The sequence below is a fragment of the Myxine glutinosa genome, chromosome 5 (genome assembly GCF_964187855.1).
Source record: "Myxine glutinosa chromosome 5, kmMyxGlut1.1, whole genome shotgun sequence".
NCBI lineage: Eukaryota > Metazoa > Chordata > Myxini > Myxiniformes > Myxinidae > Myxine > Myxine glutinosa.
Window position 1 is genome coordinate 207,033,966 of NC_136265.1, and position 19,700 is coordinate 207,053,665.

The window sequence follows — 19,700 nt, forward strand, 5'->3', positions numbered from 1 at the left end:
TACCAATAACTAATTCCCCCCCTGGGGGAATGTTGGTGTTGGCTTAGCGGTTAGGGTGCCGGCTGGGTCCTGGGTCCTGGGTTCGAATCCCGGTCGATCGCTGAATTAACGCCAGGGGGGTTGACTCAGCCTGTCATCCTTCCGAGGTCAGCAAATTGAGTACCAGCTTGCTGGGATGAATGATCACGGTGTGTACCCCGGTTTGGAATAGGTACACCGTATCCCTGCGCATCGTAAGAGGCGACTAAGGGATGGCGTCAAGAAGGGCATCCGGCCATAAAAACATTGCCTCAAACAGGGAACCATGATTGTCATGGGGCCCGCAAGGCTAACCCCCGCTCTAGCGGGGAAAATGGCCTTAAAACGACCATTCATTCACTCATTCAACTAAACCCCGCCCCCCCCCACCCCCCCCCCACCCCCCCCACCCTCTACCTCGATGATGATCTCCCGATGTCCCTGTGTTCTCTACTGTTGTGCTGGTGTGCTTCCCTCACTCTCCCCATCTTTTCTCCCCCTCCCCTTATTGTTTTACATGTTTGTTTATGTTTTTTTGTGTGTTTTATGTGCTAATATGTGTAGCCTGGTGTTGGCTTAGCGGTTAGGGTGCCGACTTGGGATCCTAGGATCCTGGGTTTGAATCCCGGTCGATCGCTAAATTAACGCCAGGGGGGTTGACTCAGCCTGTCATCCTTCCGAGGTCGGCAAATTGAGTACCTGTTCAAACTGGTAATTCCCTGTGTGTCGCAAAAGGCGACTAACAGGGTTGGCGGCAGGAAGGGCATCCGGCCATAAAACATTGCTTCAAAAAGGGGACCAAGGTGCCCAAAAAAGGCCAACCCCCGCTCTGCGGGGAAAAATGGTCTCTAAAGGTGGTTATGTGCTAATATATGTTTGATGTGCTAGCTCTTAAACGAGCCTCTCTTGCATACAAAAAAAAAAAAAAATCCCGTCTCCCAAAGGGGTGTTTCCTCCCTGGCCAAACGCCGTGTAAACGTGTATAAATAGGTTATCGCGCCATTTTTATGGGAGCAATGACCCCTACCAGAAGTAAAAATTATATAAACCACAAACACGTATGATTACCTTTTGAAACAGTTGCTAATGCTGTTTAACACGAAACTGAAATAAATTTGGAGGAATCCGGACATCAGTCTATGCTTATAACGTCGACGAACGCACCTGATCTTGGATCTACTGCAGTCTATATAACGCACAAGGGTTAATAATAATAATAATAATAATTCATTTATTTTGTATAGCGCTTTTCCAGAAGCCCAAAGGCGCTTTGACAGAGTGGCAAACATAATGCATAACAATACATGAAAACAACAATTGCAAAAAGACAAGAATCAATAGGGAAATATTTAAAGCAAAAGGAGGGAGAAGGAGAAGAGATAGTCAGGGGTTAAATGCTGTGGGTTGAATGTTGAATGCAGCGTTGAACAGGTGGGTCTTTAGTGATGTTTTGAATGTGGTGAGTGAGGAGGAGTCTCTGATGGTGTGAGGTAGTGAGTTCCAGAGGGTGGGAGCAGCGATGGAGAAGGCCCTGTCCCCCCAGGATCTGAATTTGGTCCGGATGGAGGGGGTCAGGAGGTTGGTACCAGCAGAGCGGAGGTTGCGGGTGGGAGTGTGTCTGGAGAGGAGGTCAGCCAGGTAGGATGGGGCCAGGTTATGGAGGGCTTTGTATGTCAAGAGGAGGATTTTGTACTGGATTCTCTGGGGGATGGGGAGCCAGTGAAGCTTGTAAAGGACGGGGGTGATGTGGTCACGGGTCCGGGAATGAGTGAGTAGACGGCCTTACTGCCTTAATAACATGACCCTTACTGCCGCTAACGTGGAGTTCTTCCAAGACGTTTTTCGTGTCATTTTTCCAAAGCCGCTTCTCATTACAAAAGTAATAACACTTATGATAAGAGCATACACAACAACAACAGGCATTTTAAGGCCATTTTCCCTGCTAGAGCGGGGGTTAGCCTTGCGGTCCCCATGACAATCTTCTCCATTTTGCCCTATTTTCTGCATCTCTCCTTGTTAACCCCCTTGCCCGCATTTCTTCTTCCACCATCTTTAGCCAAGTCTTTCTTGGTCTTCCCCGTCCTCTACTTCCTTCTACATTCATTTCCATCACTCTTCTCAACCAGTCACTTTCATCCTTCCTCAACACATGACCAAACCATCTCAACCTGTTTCATTTTGTTGCAAAGTATTTTTGGAATGATGTTTTACAACACAACAACAGGGAGAGCGAGAGACAAGTTGTTGTTGTAATGTTTTAATGAAAAATAATCGAATAATGTGGGTGTCAATTTATTTATTTATTTATTTATTTATTTTTCCATGACATTGGAAAAATTTGTTTTGGGGAGTTGTTTTGTAGCCCCAATTTGTTTTGTAGTTCAATTCTCGTCTCCACAGGACTCAGGCTTGCATTTGAAGGTAGAGGTTTAACAATCAAATTCCATTAAGTTCTCATGAAGCCTTCTATGGAATAGGGGAGAGGTGGAGGGTTTGTTTCTACAATTAGCGACCCTAATTTAATGGTACCTCAGAGTTTCTTAGATACTGAGACGTACTAAACCACCATTGAGGTCTGTTTTTTTTCTTTTTTCTTCCTTGTTTTTATGCCAATTTCCAAGCTGCACCTTGGAGCCGGCAGGAACTTTCAGAATGAAAATTTGCATCAATAATGGGAAATTTACAAATAATTTACATCATACCCCTCCCGGTTAAAGGTCAAGGTGAAATGTCAGTCTGAAAAATGAATACTTTTCCTCTGATTTTCATGATGTTGGGTTTTATGGATGGATTGTAGATGGCACACATTTTCGAAATTTCCACTCTATGCCAAAATGTTGAAGGTCAAGGTCATTTATAATTCAATGCTGGGAACATTAAGTTTTTTTGGAGGGATAATGTTTACAAACGCACAAGCTGCTTGGATTCAACGAGGAGAGTAAACTTTTGGTGTTGTGATTAACAGGACTTTTGAGAGAAGGTGCTGCTGTGGCTGGTTGTTAAGAACTGCAACATCTGCTCTGGTGACTCTCTGCTTCTTCTTCTCCCTGGTGGTGACGTTGCTGGGAGTGGTGGACGGAGCCTGGGTGGACATACAGACATATGCTGTTGCTGGACTAGCCTGGATCACTCATACAGCTGCTCTGCTTTTCAGAAGGCCCTTACCAGGAGAAAGTCCCTGCGGGCCTGTTTGGCTGGTCATTGTTTGGATATTCACGATACCCGCATTCATTATCAATGCCGTTACAGCATTTGAAGATGTATTTTTCACATTGGATATTAAAATATTGCTAAACCACATTGCAGTGGCTCTTAGCTGCTTTTTGATGGGCCCTTATCTGCTTTCGTTGTTGCTCCTATTTTGCTCCCAAGCTCATGGTCCCCAAGATCTTGGGACCACGAGTGAGCAGACACCTTTGCTCATGGCTGGTGACAGGCCGAGAGAGAGCGCGGAAATTCAGGAAACCGGCCAGGGCTGCGTCTCGCGGTTGTGGTTTGCCTGGTTGAATCCGCTCATGGCACGGGCTTATGACGGCCGCCTTTGTTCCCCACATGACACCTGCACACTACCTCAGACGCTCCTTGTTGCCAACCTGTGGCAGCTCTTCTCAAAATGCCATGATAAACGTAAGCAAGCGACCATGGCAAAAAGAAGTCAAAGAAGTGACGGTCAGAGAGGAGTTGTTGAAACCCCCTCGAGACTCTTTCAAAAACAGCACAGCAGTGATGACTCCATGTTGTTTTCAAAGGGACAGCAGCGTGTCCAAAAGACGCTCCTCTCAACATTGCATTCTGCATTTGGCTTTCGCTATTATTTAATTGGGATTCTGCGTCTGTGTGGAAATATCTTGGGTTTCATGGGTCCATTGCTTCTCAATTACCTTGTTAGCTTCATGGAGAACAGAAGAGAGCCAATAGCGCACGGTTATTATTATGCTCTGGGGATGTTCCTGACGGCTTTCTTTGGCGCCATCTTCAATAACCAGTTCACATATCTCATTAACAAAGTGGCTTTGTCTGTCCGTGTGGTGCTTGTGATGTCCATATACCATAAAGCTCTCTGTGTCAGCTCATGCAATCTCCAGAGAAGCAGCACCGGTGTGATTGTCAACCACATGAGCGTAGACACGGACCGTGTGGTCAACTTCTGTCCAAGTTTTCACGAGTTCTGGAGCCTCCCGCTGCAGGTGGCCGTGTCGCTATTCCTCATCTACAGGGAGGTCGGGCTGTCCTTCCTGCCTGGAGTTGCTGTTGCACTGTTGCTCATTCCGTTGAACAAGGTCATTGCCAACTGGATTGGGCGGTACAGTAAGCGCATGATGGGACACAAGGACACAAGGGCTCAGGTAGGAATTTTATTGTTGGTACTCGTGTAAACTACTACAATCACACCTTTGGTTTTGTATTGTTTTTTACGTTTTGGATTTTAAATTTTAACACTGCATTCGTACCTGGTGTTGGGCTAGCGGCTAGGGTGCCAGCTTAGGATCCTAGGATCCTGGGTTCGAATCCCGGTCGATCGCTGAATTAACGCCAGGGGGGTTGACTCAGCCTGTCATCCTTCCGAGGTCGGCTAATTGAGTACCAGTTCACTGGTAATACCCTGCTTGTCGTAAAAGGCGACAAAAAGGGTTGGCGGCAGGAAGGGCATCCGGCCGTAAAACATTGCTTCAAAAAGGGGACCGAAAAACAACAACAACCACGGCTCCCGAAAAAGGCCAACCCCCGCTAGCGGGGGGAAAAAATGGCCTCTAAAGGTTGTTGTTGTTTTTTTTTGTTTTTTTTCGTACAACACACCTTTTCATTCCGAGAGGTGTTTCCCATTCTAAGATGCCTGTCAAAAAACGGAGGTGAACAGTTGGGTGCATCAAACGCCCTGTTAAAAAAAAAAATTCTCATATTGATCTAGTCGTACTTTTTTTGTTGTTGTTGCACAAGCTCTATATAGCATTTCTGTAAAATATTTCGGATTCCAAAATATTTTAAATTCAAATTCAAATATTAAATTCCAATATTGATCAAAAAAAATTTCGGATTCTAAACAAAATCGAAAATCCAAAATATTTTATAGAAATGGAGGCAGAAGTATAAGAAACAAGTACTCGTGTAAGGGCTCGTGTAAGGGCAAATACCTATTTCTTACAGAAATAGGGCTCATGTCAGCAACAAAAAGTATGACTAGATCATTTGATGCACACTAGTGAGCAGTTTATTTATTTATCTCGTCAATGTAATTAAGGACACCTGCTTACGCAAGCACATGTGATGTGGTAGGTGAACTATTCACGTGTGCAGATTGTATGTGAGGTCGACTGTGATGAAGATTGTATGTGGCGAAGGGGTGGGTTGGTACCTGTAGCAAAGTGGTGGGTTGGTATCTGTAGCGAATAGTCAGGCAGATAGGTGTAACAATTGTGGGTTTATACGTACAAGCATGAAATTTGGCACAGTCATAGATAATAGTCCAATGAATAATTCCAGATATGGACCCACCGCGAAAACGTCCTATGGTAGCCGTGGCGGCCATTTTACAAAATGGCCGCTTTTAGCGGCCATTTTACAAAAACAACAGCCTGAAATCTCAAGCCAGGGACAAACGTGGGAAAGGCATTCGAAGGAGAGTTGACGGATCCACTGTTCTTCCAGGAAATTGGCAGCAGTTCCTGAGAATTGATACAAACAAAACAGAACTGTTTGCCTTCTTGACAAAACACATCACACATCTTGTATCAGATAAGCAGATAGTCACCACGGATGGTTCAGATGTGACGTGCATTCCCGCACGTGACACCAGTCATCTTGCCCCATGTGACCATGAGGAGGCTGATACACGAATGATGATACATCTCGCGGATGCAGTCCGTGATGGATTTCAGAAAATTCTTCTGCGTACGGTGGATACAGATATAGTGGTATTGGCTGTGGCAGCAACAACCAAACTCAAAATCCAGGAGCTTTGGGTGGCCTTTGGGACAGGCCAGCACTTCAGGTATATTCCAGCACATGAAATTGCAGCATTCCTCGGACCAGATAAGTCACAGGCCCTCCCGATGTTCCATGCATACACAGGGTGTGACACAGTCTCGTCATTTAATACACGGGGCAAGAATACAGCCTGGGATACCTGGAAAGTATTTGACGAATTGACGCCAGCGTTAGTTCATCTCTCCACGGGGACAGCAGACATCTCTGATGACGTTGTGGCAGTGCTCGAGCGGTTCACCATTCTTCTCTACGATCACACCAGCAATCTTGTCAACATAGACGAAGCTCGACAGGCACTCTTCACGAAGAAAGGACGAGCCATGCAAGCTATTCCCCCTACCAGAGGAGCCCTGGTACAACAAATCAAGAGGGCTGTGTACACGGGTGGCCACTGCTGGGGAAACATGCTCGAGGTTGTTATGGATCTGCCCTCACCTGGGGATTGGGGATGGATCGATCCCCACAACTGGAAACCCCTGTGGTCCATGCTTCCTGAAGCCAGCATTTCATCAAGGGAGCTGATTTGTTGTAAATGCAAAAAGGGTCGCAAGGGACGATGCAAGTGCAAACAAGCTAGTTTGAAATGTACCGCTTTGTGCCAGTGTGGTGGAGAAAATTGTGACGTATAAACAAGATCAAACTGGAACTATCTAGTAATATAAGTTACCGTTACAGTGCTTGGTGGGTTAATTGACATTGCTGGCAACACAAATGCAAATTGTGGTCATTTGGAGAATACAATTATGGCATATATGTGTATCTAGAGTCATTTCATTAGAACATAAAGAAGCATTTGTGTCGTCCGGTAAAAAATAATCGCGGTCAAAACGGCCATTTTGTAAAATGGCCGCCATGGCTACCATAGGATGTTTTCGCGGTGGGTCCATATCTGGAATTATTCATTAGATTATTATCTATGACTGTGCCAAATTTCATGCTTGTACGTCTAAACCCACAATTCTTATGATGGATACACCTATCTGCCTGACTAGAAGGGGTGGTATGATACCTATGATAAAGTGGTTGTATGGTACCTGTGGTAAAGTGGTGGGTTAGTATCTGTAGCAAAGTGGTGGTATGATACCTATGGTAAAGTGGTTGTATGGTACCTGTGGTAAAGTGGTGGGTTGGTATCTGTAGCAAAGTGGTGGTATGATACCTATGGTAAAGTGGTTGTATGGTACCTGTGGTAAAGTGGTGGGTTGGTATCTGTAGCAAAGTGGTGGGTGTGTATCTGTAGCGAAGGGGTGGTATGATACCTATGGTAAAGTGGTTGTATGGTACCTATGGTAAAGTGGTGGGTTGGTATCTGTAGCAAAGTGGTGGGTGTGTATCTGTAGCGAAGGGGTGGTATGATACCTATGGTAAAGTGGTTGTATGGTACCTATGGTAAAGTGGTGGGTTGGTATCTGTAGCAAAGTGGTGGGTGTGTATCTGTAGCGAAGGGGTGGTATGATACCTATGATAAAGTGGTTGTATGGTACCTATGGTAAAGGGGTGGGTTGGTATCTATAGCAAAGGTATCTAATGCTTCGCCCTGAATTGCACAATACATTAGTGGCCTGGTCCTTTGGTGGTAACTTGTTGCCCACCTCAGGTCAAGGTATTTCAGGAGATAGCAGAAGGATTAGTAATGCAATGTGGGGAGATTGGGAAGAGGAAAGGTGGGTTGGTGTTGCATTTTCATGACATGACTTGTTTGTCCCATGAACTTTTAGATAGTTTCTGAGCTCCTACACGGTGTCCGGAGTATTAAGCTCCACGCCTGGGAGACACACTTCCAGCGCAGCGTTCAACAGTGCCGGATCGATGAGCTTAAGGCTCTCAAAGGCATGAAATATCTTGATGCCCTCTGTGTCTACTTCTGGGCCACGACACCTGTGATGATCTCCATCCTGACCTTTGTCACGTACTCCAGCTTGGGGCATGACCTCACAGCAGCAAAGGTACCTCTGTTACCCAAACAGTGAGCATTTTTTGTAGTTTGTTTACCAAAACCTGCTGTGAGATTTTAGAAGAACTGAGCATGTTTATGCTAATATGTTAAAATGATGTGAACAACATCACAGTCAACTGGATCATTTGTTTGATAACAAGCACTTTTGACTTAAAATTGGCTTTCAACTGACAAATTTACCGAGGATCAATAAATTATTGGAAGGAGGTGTAAGAAGGAGGTTGGAACTGTGGAGAACATTATTTCAGAAGGAGGTTGGAACTGAAGGGGAAGGAAGAGCAGGCGAGGTAGTTGAAGATGCAGTGGCCTGCAAAAGTATTCATCCCCTTACTAATAATGCCACATTTGGATGAATTCCGAATTATGTGGAAACAATTTTTCCAAATGAACTTTTTTATTCATAACTGAGGAGATCAAACTAAACACTTATTGTTGAAGGAGGTTACATGCCAGGAATACCTGCAAAAGACATGTACAAATCAAAATTCACTGGTTGTAAAAGTATTCAGCCCCTTATATCAGTACTTGGTGGAAGCACCTTGTGCAGCAATGACTGCTATGAGTATTTTTAGGTAGTATCTACTAGCTAGATCTCTACCAGCTTTGAACAGTGAGATTGTGAAATATTTGTCCATTCTTCACTTGAAAATTGTACTAGTTCTGGCAAGTTTGATGGGGATCATCAATGGACTGCAATCTTCAAGTCTCATCGTAAATGTTCAATTGGGATCAAGTCAGGACTTTGACCGGGCCACTCAAGACATTTATTTTATTTTTATTCAGCCACTCCATTGTGGCTTTAGCTTTGTGCTTCGGATCATTGTGCTGCAAAACCAGCCCCATAACATGATGCTGCCACCACCATGCTTGACAGTAGAGATGGTGCTGACTCAGTGATGTGCAGTGTTCGGCTTGCACCTGGCGTAACACTGAATTTAGACCAGAAAGTTCAATTTTTGTCTTGTCTGACCACGAAACATTTCTCCACATGCCTGCAGTATCATTCAGATGCTTTTTTTTTTTTACAAACTCCAAAGAAGCCTCCATAAGGCTTCCAGATGTACCTTTATCAGTAATTGCTTCTTTCTTGCCACCTGTCCATAGAGGCCGGCTTTGTGAAGGGAACGGGATATCTTTGATTGATGAACGCTGACCCCCATCTCGGACATAGAACCTTGTCGATCTTTCAAAATCATTGTTGGATTTACAGTGACATTGTGAACCAGTTTGCTGCTAAATAATTTTATAATTATTTTGTTGAATTTAATGAAATAATTTGCTCCTGAAGTAATTTTGGGTTAATTGGGCAAAGAGTTTGAATACTTATGTAACTGAGAATCATCTGATTTTCTTTTGATCTAACATATTCACATTTTATCTGCATTTTTAAGCTTTATTATATTGGAGTAGTTTGCGAAGACTTTGTTAAGTTTGATTTGAAAGCATCATGAAATAAGCTCAGGTGGTAACAAAATATGAAAACGTTGGAGGGAAGGGGGAGGGGGAATAGGTTTGCAGGGCACTGTAAATGATGATTGTGGGTATAGGTTTGCAGGTGCCCTGATTTTTAATATTTCCCCAGAATTTCTTAGACCCCTTGGAGTACTAAACCACTGTTTGGATTTTAATTTTTTTACCTCCACCACAAAAGATGGATGGAGTTTATGTTTTCACCCCTGTCTGTCTGTCTATTTGTTTGTTTGTGAACAGGATATCTCAAAAAGTTATGGACGGATTCGGGAAAAAATTGGTGGAGAGGTTGCATTTGTGACAATGACGAAATGATTAGATTTTTGTGAAGATCTGAATCCGGATATGGATCTGAGGATTTTTAAAAAGTGATTCTTCACCATTAAAAGATAGGGACAAAAATGATATAAAATCTAAAAAACCCTTTTTAAGGCCATTTTCCCTGCTATAGCGGGGGTTAGCCTTGCGGGCCCCATGGCAATCATCATGGTTCCCTTTTTGAGGCAATGGTTTTATGGCCGGTGCCCTTCCTGACGCCAACCCTTTAGTCGACTCTTACGACATGCAGGGATACGGTGTACCTATTCTAAACCTGGGCACACACCGACACATTCATTGCATCGGCTGGTACTCAATTTTCCGACCTCGGAAGGATCACAGGCTGAGTCAGCTCCCCTGGCGTTAATTCAACGATCAACCGGGATTCAAACTCAGGATTCAACAATAAACAACGGCTTCAAAAATGATATATAACATGTTATTTCAAAAGTTATGAACGGATTATGCCAAAACTTAGTGGATGAGTTAGTTAAGTGACAAGAACAAGCCGATTTGATTTTGGTTCAGGTCTGAATCCAGATCCGGCCTATCAGTGGGATACAAAACATAAACTGTTCAATGTTCAGCCTGGCGGAGCTTTGCACTCTACCGAGTGCCTTTCTAGTTTTCCCTTTTTTATGTCAATGTCCGAGCTGCATCTTGGAGCCGGCAGGGACTTATGGATTTACATTTTGCATTAATAATTGGAATGCGAAGTATATGAGGTTGGCTTAATTTTTTTTTTGACCTTAACCTGTTTTTAAGGTCATGACCTCATTTTGACTGAAATATTTTTCACCATAACTTGCTAAAGGTTTATCTGATTGGAACGAAATTGCCCTCTTCGATAGGCTAGAGTAAGGTGGATTTATTCTTAATTTACATAATATCCCTCTGGGTTAAAGGTCAAGGTCAAATGGCAGTCTGAGAAAAGAACCGTGTTTTTTGTTATCGCTCAATTTTGCCAATGCGGAATCTCAAAGACCGCTTGGCCTTTCAAGATGTTCTTGCATCATAATAGCATGCCTATACTAAAGTTGTGCACCTGATATTTGTTTTATGTCCTTGGTTTACTTTTTCTGATTGTGACGTAAACACCTTTTTGATCATAACTTAAATAATTTTCCTCTGATTTTCATGATGATGAGTTTTATGGATAGATTGTAGATGGGGACACATCTTACTATAATTCACCAAATGTCTGTCTGTCTGTTCGAAGGTACCGTAAAAACTGCTGAACCGATCGCAAAGATATTTTGGGTGGGTAATCCTGGGACCCCTGGGAGTAAAATAGGCAATTTAGTTTTTCCAATTTCAGCTTTGGCCTCCAGCATTCTCTGGTTTGGACTCCCGCATAACATTCGCGTTCGCATAACGTTCATTGTGATGATGTTCTCATTGTGACAATGTTGTGACGCTGTTGTGACGATGTATGTGTTCACGGTAGTGTTTGACGTGACGGTGTGAACGTAATTTCGTAATGTTTTTCGTTTCGTAATCCTTTAATGAACGTTTAATGTTTAATGAACGTTTAATGCTCTTCGATGTCCGGGGCCGCACGCGCGCTACACTGGACGGGCCAGCGTGTACCTTGCCCTTCGCTGTCAGGCTCGGGTAAACCGCTGAGTCCCATCCGTGATGGGGACTGGGGCTTGAGACAGTGTCCCACGAATGAGGAATTCCCAGTAAGCGTGAGTCATCAGCTCGCGTTGATTAAGTCCCTGCCCTTTGTTCACACCGCCCGTCGCTACTACCGATCGGACGGTTTGATGAGATTCTCGGATCAGCCCCTGCACGGGCCGTTCTGGGGTCGTGCCGGTGCACCGAAAAGATGAGCGAACTTGACTGTCTAGAGGAAGTAAAAGTCGTAACAAGGTTTCCGTCGGTGAACCTGTGGAAGGATCATTATCGGGACAACATGAGAGCGAGCTAGACGCGAGACGTATGTGGTACGTGATCGTCCATGTGCTGTTTAGCCATGTGCTGTTTAGATTTTGATGATTTGCATGTGATATGATTCAACGGATGTTTATGTGAATCGTTTAAAATAAAAAAGGCTTCAATTTCTGATATTTTACCTTTTCATTTGGGCTTCCCAACTGAAGCCCCGCCTGTAAGGTGGGTTCTGTTGCTAGTTTTCTTAATTCACACTCTGTTCCTAAATGTTGAATGTCAAGGTTATATGGCGGTCAAAAAATAATATTGCCATCATTAGATCGTGGGTCCTGGGGGACACTTACCCTTGGCAATCGCTTTGTGATCACAGTCATCTAGTTGGTTGTGCTTTTTAAAATTTCTTTTTCACCATTTTGTGATTTCCCCGTCATTGTGAAGAGGGAGAAGAAGAGGATGAAGAAGGAGAACCATTCCTTTTGTGTTTTCAGACGTATAGGACTGCCAAGGCAGTTTTTTTTCTATTGGCTAGGAGGTACAATCCCGGACGGGTTTCCATTCCGACGCAGGATACTCAAATGGCTCGTTCTTCCGAGTCGGCGATACTCATTTTGCCGACCTCGGGAGGTTGACGGGCTGAGTCGACCCACCTGGTGTTGTGTTTAACTGGACGACAGGAGCTCAAACTCAGGACCCTAACATCTTAAGCCAGCTACCTTAACTCTTAAGCCAACACCAGGCCCTAATTATTGTGATGTTTATTATTAATTGTTTTAGGGGTTTTTTTTACTGTGGAATAACATTCCAGGAAATTAAATTGACATCACTTTTGTCTTGAGAGAGCTTTGCTTGTATTTTCTTTCAGGTCTTCACAGTATTGGCTTTAATCAACATGCTCATCACGCCACTCAATGCCTTCCCCTGGATACTGAATGGCTTGGTCGAGGCCTGGATATCGCTCAGCAGGATTGAGGAGTTTCTCTCACTGCCTGAATTTGACATGTCTTCATATTACACCAAAGGTGAATGGGAGAGGCACATGTTTGACACTGTATCCTCCAGCAACTCTGGCCCAGTCGGTCAGTTCAGCATAGCTTGGGACACACTGTGGTTTGGTGACGAGGTGAAACCTTGAATGGTCATCACGTGCAAGGCATCACTTAATGTAAATATGACTTTATTTGCTGGATCACAGTGACTAGGGAGAGTATTTAGACTGGTGATCTCACGATCATCAAACACCACAATTATCCCAATAATGATTGCAGAATCTTTTTCCATTCTGTGTAGCTCTTGTGGGTGGGTGTGATGGGGCGGTGGTTAATGGTGGGAGTTTTGGTCCAGGAAACTGTGTGGTGTACTCAGAAGAAGCCTAACCCCTCTCGGATGAATCAACTGCCATGCAGTCATAGTGCACTTGGCAAACTTGTTGTGGATCTTTCACTTTCTTCCTACCTGCTCTTGAATGGTTTAAATCTTATCTTACAGATTGTGTATCTACTATCAATTATCCAGTTCATCAGGCCCTTTTATTACCCCCACGCTTTTTCAAAGGAAATGTGGGGATATTCGATATGGCAATCGGCTCCGTTTGTCAGTTTGTCCGTCACGTTATCTCCTAAACAGTTGTGCAGAAATTCACTAAGCTTGGTAGTTATGATCACCACGTTTTGTTTTGTTTTCGAAGAAAATCTCATAAAAGATGGAGAAAATCCCTATTTTCTAAAAGAACGACTTGATTTACACTGAATGTTGTATTTTGACCATTGTAGAACATGAATCGGGAACACAAATCTGCAGTGTAGCAGCAGTACATACTTTGAGTTCGTCAAATTGTACGGAATCTCGTCCTGATTGAACATGCACACGGAAGAGTAATTGATGAATCGTTTACTCTGTCTGCTTGTCTGGCAGTCAACCAAAAGTAAAAATCATTCCAACCAGGAAACTTAGTGTTTTTAGGGACGTCACAAAGGATACAAACAAGAGGCACGAATAACTAATTTAACATGTTAAATAAGGCGGTGTAAAACACTGTGCATCAACGCTGGTAAATTTCTGAATTTCTATTTTCTACAGCCTTTAAAGCTTTTGCTTAATTTCAATTGAATTATATACTTGAACAATGTGGAACACAAATCCTTGCCTTCTTGTTCCGATCCTCATTCCGAATCCCTCTTTATCGCACCTCATAGCTCAAAGTCGAGCCTCCATATCCAAATCGTTATATTGTTGCTTGTCGGTAGTCTATGATACGACAACCAATCCACCCTCTCGGCATGATTACCACAACATAATACGGCGCAAAAATTCAACATTTAACTCCTGTTTTAACAAATGTAAATGCATGATGTAGTCCTCGTGTGGTTTTGCTTTGTCCGCTTCGACTTCCGCAGAGCACAATGTGCAAGTCTTGCTCACAGAATTCGCCAGTAATCGGATGTATTTTCTAGGTTATCATTGCCAAAGTTCTCAAGTTTTTTAAAATCTTTTCGCAATACTCACAAAGAATGAAGGAATAATGAATGATCGTTTTAAGGCCATTTTTCCCCGCTGGAGCGGGGGTTAGTCTTGCGGGCCCCATGACAATCATGGTTCCCTGTTTGAGGCAATGTTTTTATGGCCGGATGCCCTTCCTGACGCCACCCCTTAGTCGCCTCTTACGATGCGCAGGGATACGGTGTACCTATTCTAAACCGGGGTACACACCGTGATCATTCATCCCAGCAAGCTGGTACTCAATTTGCCGACCTCGGGAGGATGACAGGCTGAGTCAACCCCCCAGGCGTTAATTCAGCGATCAACCGGGATTCGAACGAAGGATCCTAGGATCCCAAGCCAGCACCCTAACCGCTAAGCCAACACCAGGCTTCACAACAACACTCACAAAGATTTTTCTGAAATTGATGGAGAAGAAAGGAGGTTCAATCAATCAGAGTTGGGAGCATCACACAAGTCCTTAAAGAGCTCTGAAGCCATGGGTTGCTGACCCCCACTATAGTCCGTCCTGCTAGACCATTATCACCTATCTATGCAGAATTTATGGTATCACTGCTAACAAACTGAATTCCTTCAGGTATCATGACCGAATTCCTTCAGAAATCCCACCCATCAGATGTTCATATTCCAGCAAATCCCCAGTCGAAAATGTCACTACAATAGCACTATAGTAACTTTAGTAGTTCACGCAGTACATGGTGATCCCGATGCCCCCGCTCTCTACTGTTGTACTTGTGTGCTTCCCTCTCTCTCCCCATCTTGTCTCCCGCTCCCTTTATTATATGTTTTATGTGTCCGTTTATGTTTTTTGTGTTTAATGTGCTAGCTCTTACACGAGCCTCGATCTTCGATCTTGACAACAAACGTGATTAGCTGATCATTTTGATGGAAGACCACCGGAAGGAACACTTTCTATCATGGTTTGTTTGTTCTGCATAAATTTCCGATCTGAACATTATTTTAGTTTTTTTGTGCTTGTAGCGGAACTGAGGTCACCTGGTGACCAAGCAACTTGGCTGAATTGCAGACAGCAGCACAGGACATGAGGAACAATATTTCTCATGCATCGATGCATTGTTTGGAAACATGAAAACGAGGAACTATACTCCGTGTAAAGCAAAGGCTGCACATGTACAATACGTCTAATGGAAAACTATGTGGGCGAACTATCTATTGTACATTCAAACACCCGGATACACATATTATGTTTTTAAATGACAAAGTAAACACACAGACGATACAAATACTGGAGCCACAAATTAGAGGGTGAATGCATTATTGGTACAAAAGATAATGTTACAAAATAAAAGTGAATGATCACACTTGTATACAACTGAAGTGTTTGTTTGTTTGACATCTACAGTACGTACCCCTGAACTGCTGGGAAGAATGAGTTGAAAACTTGTGGTTGTACTCTGGGTGATGGCTTTAGGCGGTTAAAAATGGAATCGTAGCCACCTGGGTTCAGGGAGGAGGGACGACCCTGATTCTCTCCAGGTAAATGTGTATCATAAGCTTCACCTGGTGGAAGTGGGTATTACAAATACCTACTCGGTAGAGCGCGTACCTCCACCAGGCTGAGCAGTTTACGTTTTGTATCCCACTGATAGGCCGGATCTGGATGCGAACTCCAACCAAAATCTAATAAATTCGTCCTTGTCCCGTACCCAATCTGTCCACCAAGTTTTAGCCGAATCCGTCCATAACTTTGAGATATCCTGCTCACAAACAGACAAACAGCTGTGAAAACGTTAACGTCCACCTTCGATGGCGGTGGTAATGAAATGCACCATAGAGACGTCATAAAATTGGTGGAATTAACCCGTTCCGTATGCTTGGGGTTTTTTTTTTGTTTTTTTTGTGGTGGTGGCTTGGTGGCTTGGTTTTCTCTCGGGGAGGAAGATCCCTCAGGCCACTAGGGGCCCTGCTGCCTGCTGCAGATGCGACGGTGGGCCAGGTCAGCCGTAGCCGACTCTATAACACCAAAATCCATACAGGGCGGACTGGAGACACCCGCCGCGACACGGCTGTATGGGAGAGTCTTCGAAGGGACGGGTGGCTAGGCTGTGTTCTTTGCTCATTTGTAAAATTCACTATTATGTGGGTAGCTCTTGGTATGTAAAAGCATCATTCAAGTTCCTAAAGTTGTGCACTCCATTGTTATACGGATAGCGATTGAAAAAAGAAAATGTGTGTGCAGATAGTTCTTGGATTGAGAGCGGTGCCCAAGTGCAACTGAGAGATGCAACTTTCTCCTGGTCTTCTATACCGGCCACTGAAAAAATAGCTGGGGATGGACCAGACCAGTCACCCGTACTACAAGGCCTCAGCTTGTGTGTGCTTGAGGTTTGTGAACACCAGACTCTGGGGTCATTCCAGGTCTAGTGTGCAAGGTGTTTTTCACATACCTTGCTGGGACTTGCCTTTTATTATCACTCTTTTATCTTTCTTGTTTAATTGATTCAAACTTTAACTTCTATCCAATACCCCCCCCCCCCCCCCCCCGAATTAGTTTGTCTGCCTGCCTGTCTGTTTGTGTGTGAACGGGGTAGCTCAAAAAGTTGTGGACGGATTCGGATGAAATTTGGTGTAGAGATTGGGTGTGTGACGAGGACAAAGTTTACATTTTGGTGAAGATCCAGATCCAGATCCGGCCTATCAGTGGGATACAAAACATAAACTGTTAAGCCTGGCGTATGTACACACTCTCGATATACCGAGTGCCGTTCTCGTTAATTTTGTTTTTATTGTGCACTTTTATATTTGTATTTGCATAAAATTTTCATCCTTTTTGTAGAAACAGCTTTTTTCCTTTCTAGAGACATTTGAGGGAGTTTTTGTTTTACGCAGGGCGAACTTGTTGGTGTGGTGGGCAAGGTTGGAAGTGGAAAGACATCTGTGATATCAGCGATTATTGGAGAACTCCACAGGTAATTTGTTAATCCCACCTTTAGCGCAATTATAAGATGTTTGTGGTATAAAGCCGATCGAACCGCATCACGTAAAGACGCCTAGAAACGAGATGCAACTCCTCAATCTTCCGATTACACGAAGCGGTCGTTGTTTTTCCCCATTTTACCCCACTCAGCACTTCGTCACACCAGCGGTGCTGTCCAATCATGGCTCTCCCTGCAGAAGCATTGCCTCGGAGATGCCGGGACACTGGGGGAAAAAAAAAATGGCCGCTCGTATGCGGATTCTGTACAATTTTCCTTTCACATTTTCCAATGTCTTAACATTGATACCGATTTTACCTCTTTCGTTTCTGATTTCATTCTTTACATTCTTTAGATTTCATTCCTCGACCAGTACGTGGCCACGCAGTTAAAAACGACTGATTTCAGGTTTACCGAAAAAGAAAGTCACCTGGTGTTAAACCTGGACTATGTGGGTGCCATCCTTTCGTTCCTCGATGTCCTGTCCACCTCAGAGATATTTCGCACGATTGTGGTGTTGCCGCATCCTGTTGACAGAACATTTTTCTCAATCGCTGAATTGGGATGCCATCTAAATAAGGAACACACTTTTCTTGCAAAATCGCGAGATGTCAGGCACCTGTAACATTCTCTTCACCCCACGAATTGCACATCGCACCAAAAATATTTCCTATGATTCCAGACTTTGAAACACACTATACATTGAATGCAGAATATAATGATATAACGGTCCGTTAAATGTAAAAATTGAGTGAACTGAAAGCGCTTGGACCCTTGCAACGTGGACTATATGGTCTTGATGAAAACCTGCAATCCTAGTATTGCAGCGGTTGCCGCTGAGCATACACAATCGCCTTACACCTGCCGAAGACGCAACCAGGGAGCGATCACTGTACCGGGCTCGCCCAGACCGCCCGGAGACGCTCAGTCTCGCCTTTCCCGGGCATGTCCAGACTCGCCTTTCCCGGGCTCGCCCAGACCGCCCGGAGACGCCCGGTCTCACCTTTCCCGGGCATGTCCAGACTTGCCTTTCCCGGGCTCGCCCAGGCCGCCCGGGCACGCCCACTCTCGCCGTGTTTGATTGCATATATATATTGCTGCCCGATAAACGGGCTTTTCAGAGTACCCGAGTTTGGTTTTGCTGAATAAAGAAACTCGGATGAATTCCCGTCTTTTGTCGCGTCAATCCTTTCAACTCGCGTAGGAGCACAGCTCCTTCATTGGTGGCCCCCGACATGGACAGGGCAGTTGCCCTTAAACTGCCTACCTTCTGGGAGGCTCACGCGGCGGTTTGGTTCGCCCAGGCGGACTCCCAGTTTGCCCTGCGAGGCATTACCGCCGACGACACCCGCTTCCACCATGTGGTAGCGGCACTCGGCTCAGCCACCGCGGCCCGCGCCCTGGGCCTCCTCCAGCACCCGCCAGCCGCTGACAAGTATGGCGCGATCAAGACGCTCCTCCTCGACACATTCGCCCTCTCACCGGCGGAACGCGCACGACGCCTGCTCGACCTGCCCGAGCTCGGCGACACGTGCCCGTCCGAGCGAATGGACTACATGCTCTCGCTGCTCTGTGAGCACTCCCCGGATTTTCTTTTCCGAGAGCTGTTCCTCCGCCAGCTGCCTAGCCAGGTACGCTTCGCCCTGGCAGGCACGCAGATCACGGATCCCCGCGCCCTCGCCAGGGAAGCCGACAAGGTCTCCTCGGCAGGCCAGCACATCGGGGCAGTGGCGCCCAACTGAGCGTCATCGCCGCCTCCGAGCAGGACAGGCAGACCGCCGTTTGCGGCCCCTCCTTGGTCGCTGCCAACGGATCGGCCATCCGCACCTTCGGCCCGCGCAACGTCACCCTCTGCTTCGGCAACCAGCGCTTTAATTGGACCTTTGTGACGGCGAGCGTGCCCATGGCTTTGCTAGGCGCCGACTTCCTCTGCGCACACGGGCTGCTGGTCGACGTCAAACGGCGTCGCCTTGTCAACGCCGAGATTTTCAGCTCCCTGGCATGCACGATGAGCAGCTCCGCGCCGACCGAACTAGCATGCGCCCTCCCAGCGGCAAACGAGTTCGCTCGCCTGCTCGCAGAGTTCCCGGCCCTCACGCGGCCGACGTTTTCGGCCGTCGCAGTGAGACATGGTATCGAGCACCACATACAAACTACGGGCCCGCCGGTCTATGCCAGAGCCCGCCGCCTCGACCCGGCCAAGCTTGCCGTGGCAAAAGCCGAGTTCGACGCGTTGGAGCACCTCGGCATCGTGCGGCGCTCCGATAGCGCGTGGGCCTCGCCACTGCACATCGTGCCGAAGCCGGGGGGCGGCTGGCGCCCATGTGGCGACTACCGCCGCCTCAACGATGTTACCACCCCCGACAGGTATCCGGTCCCGCACATCCAGGTCTTTTCCGCCCGTTTGGCGGGGCGGGTTATTTTCTCGAAAGTTGACCTAATACGGGGGGGGATACCACCAGGTACCTGTCAGGCCGGCCGACGTCCCAGAAACGGCCGTCATCACGCCGTTCGACCTGTTCGAATTCCAGAGAATGCCGTTTGGCCTCAAGAACGCGGCCCAGGCGTTCCAACGCTTGATGGACGGCGTGCTGCGCGACCTGCCGTTCCTCTTCATCTACCTG

General features: G+C 45.7%; 1 protein-coding gene across 2 annotated transcripts in view; it reads left to right on the forward strand.

The window, feature by feature from the left end:
* ABCC10 (ATP binding cassette subfamily C member 10) overlaps nucleotides 1-19,700 on the forward strand; it is a 71,414-nt gene that overhangs the window by 3,947 nt on the left and 47,767 nt on the right. For both annotated transcript variants that reach the window (XM_078779406.1, XM_068115006.2), the window contains exons 4-8: nucleotides 2,984-4,364; nucleotides 7,722-7,949; nucleotides 12,507-12,663; nucleotides 16,341-16,486; nucleotides 16,991-17,070. In XM_078779406.1, coding sequence (XP_078635532.1) covers nucleotides 2,984-4,364; nucleotides 7,722-7,949; nucleotides 12,507-12,663; nucleotides 16,341-16,486; nucleotides 16,991-17,070 — 1,992 coding nt within the window. The remainder of the gene's footprint in view (nucleotides 1-2,983; nucleotides 4,365-7,721; nucleotides 7,950-12,506; nucleotides 12,664-16,340; nucleotides 16,487-16,990; nucleotides 17,071-19,700) is intronic.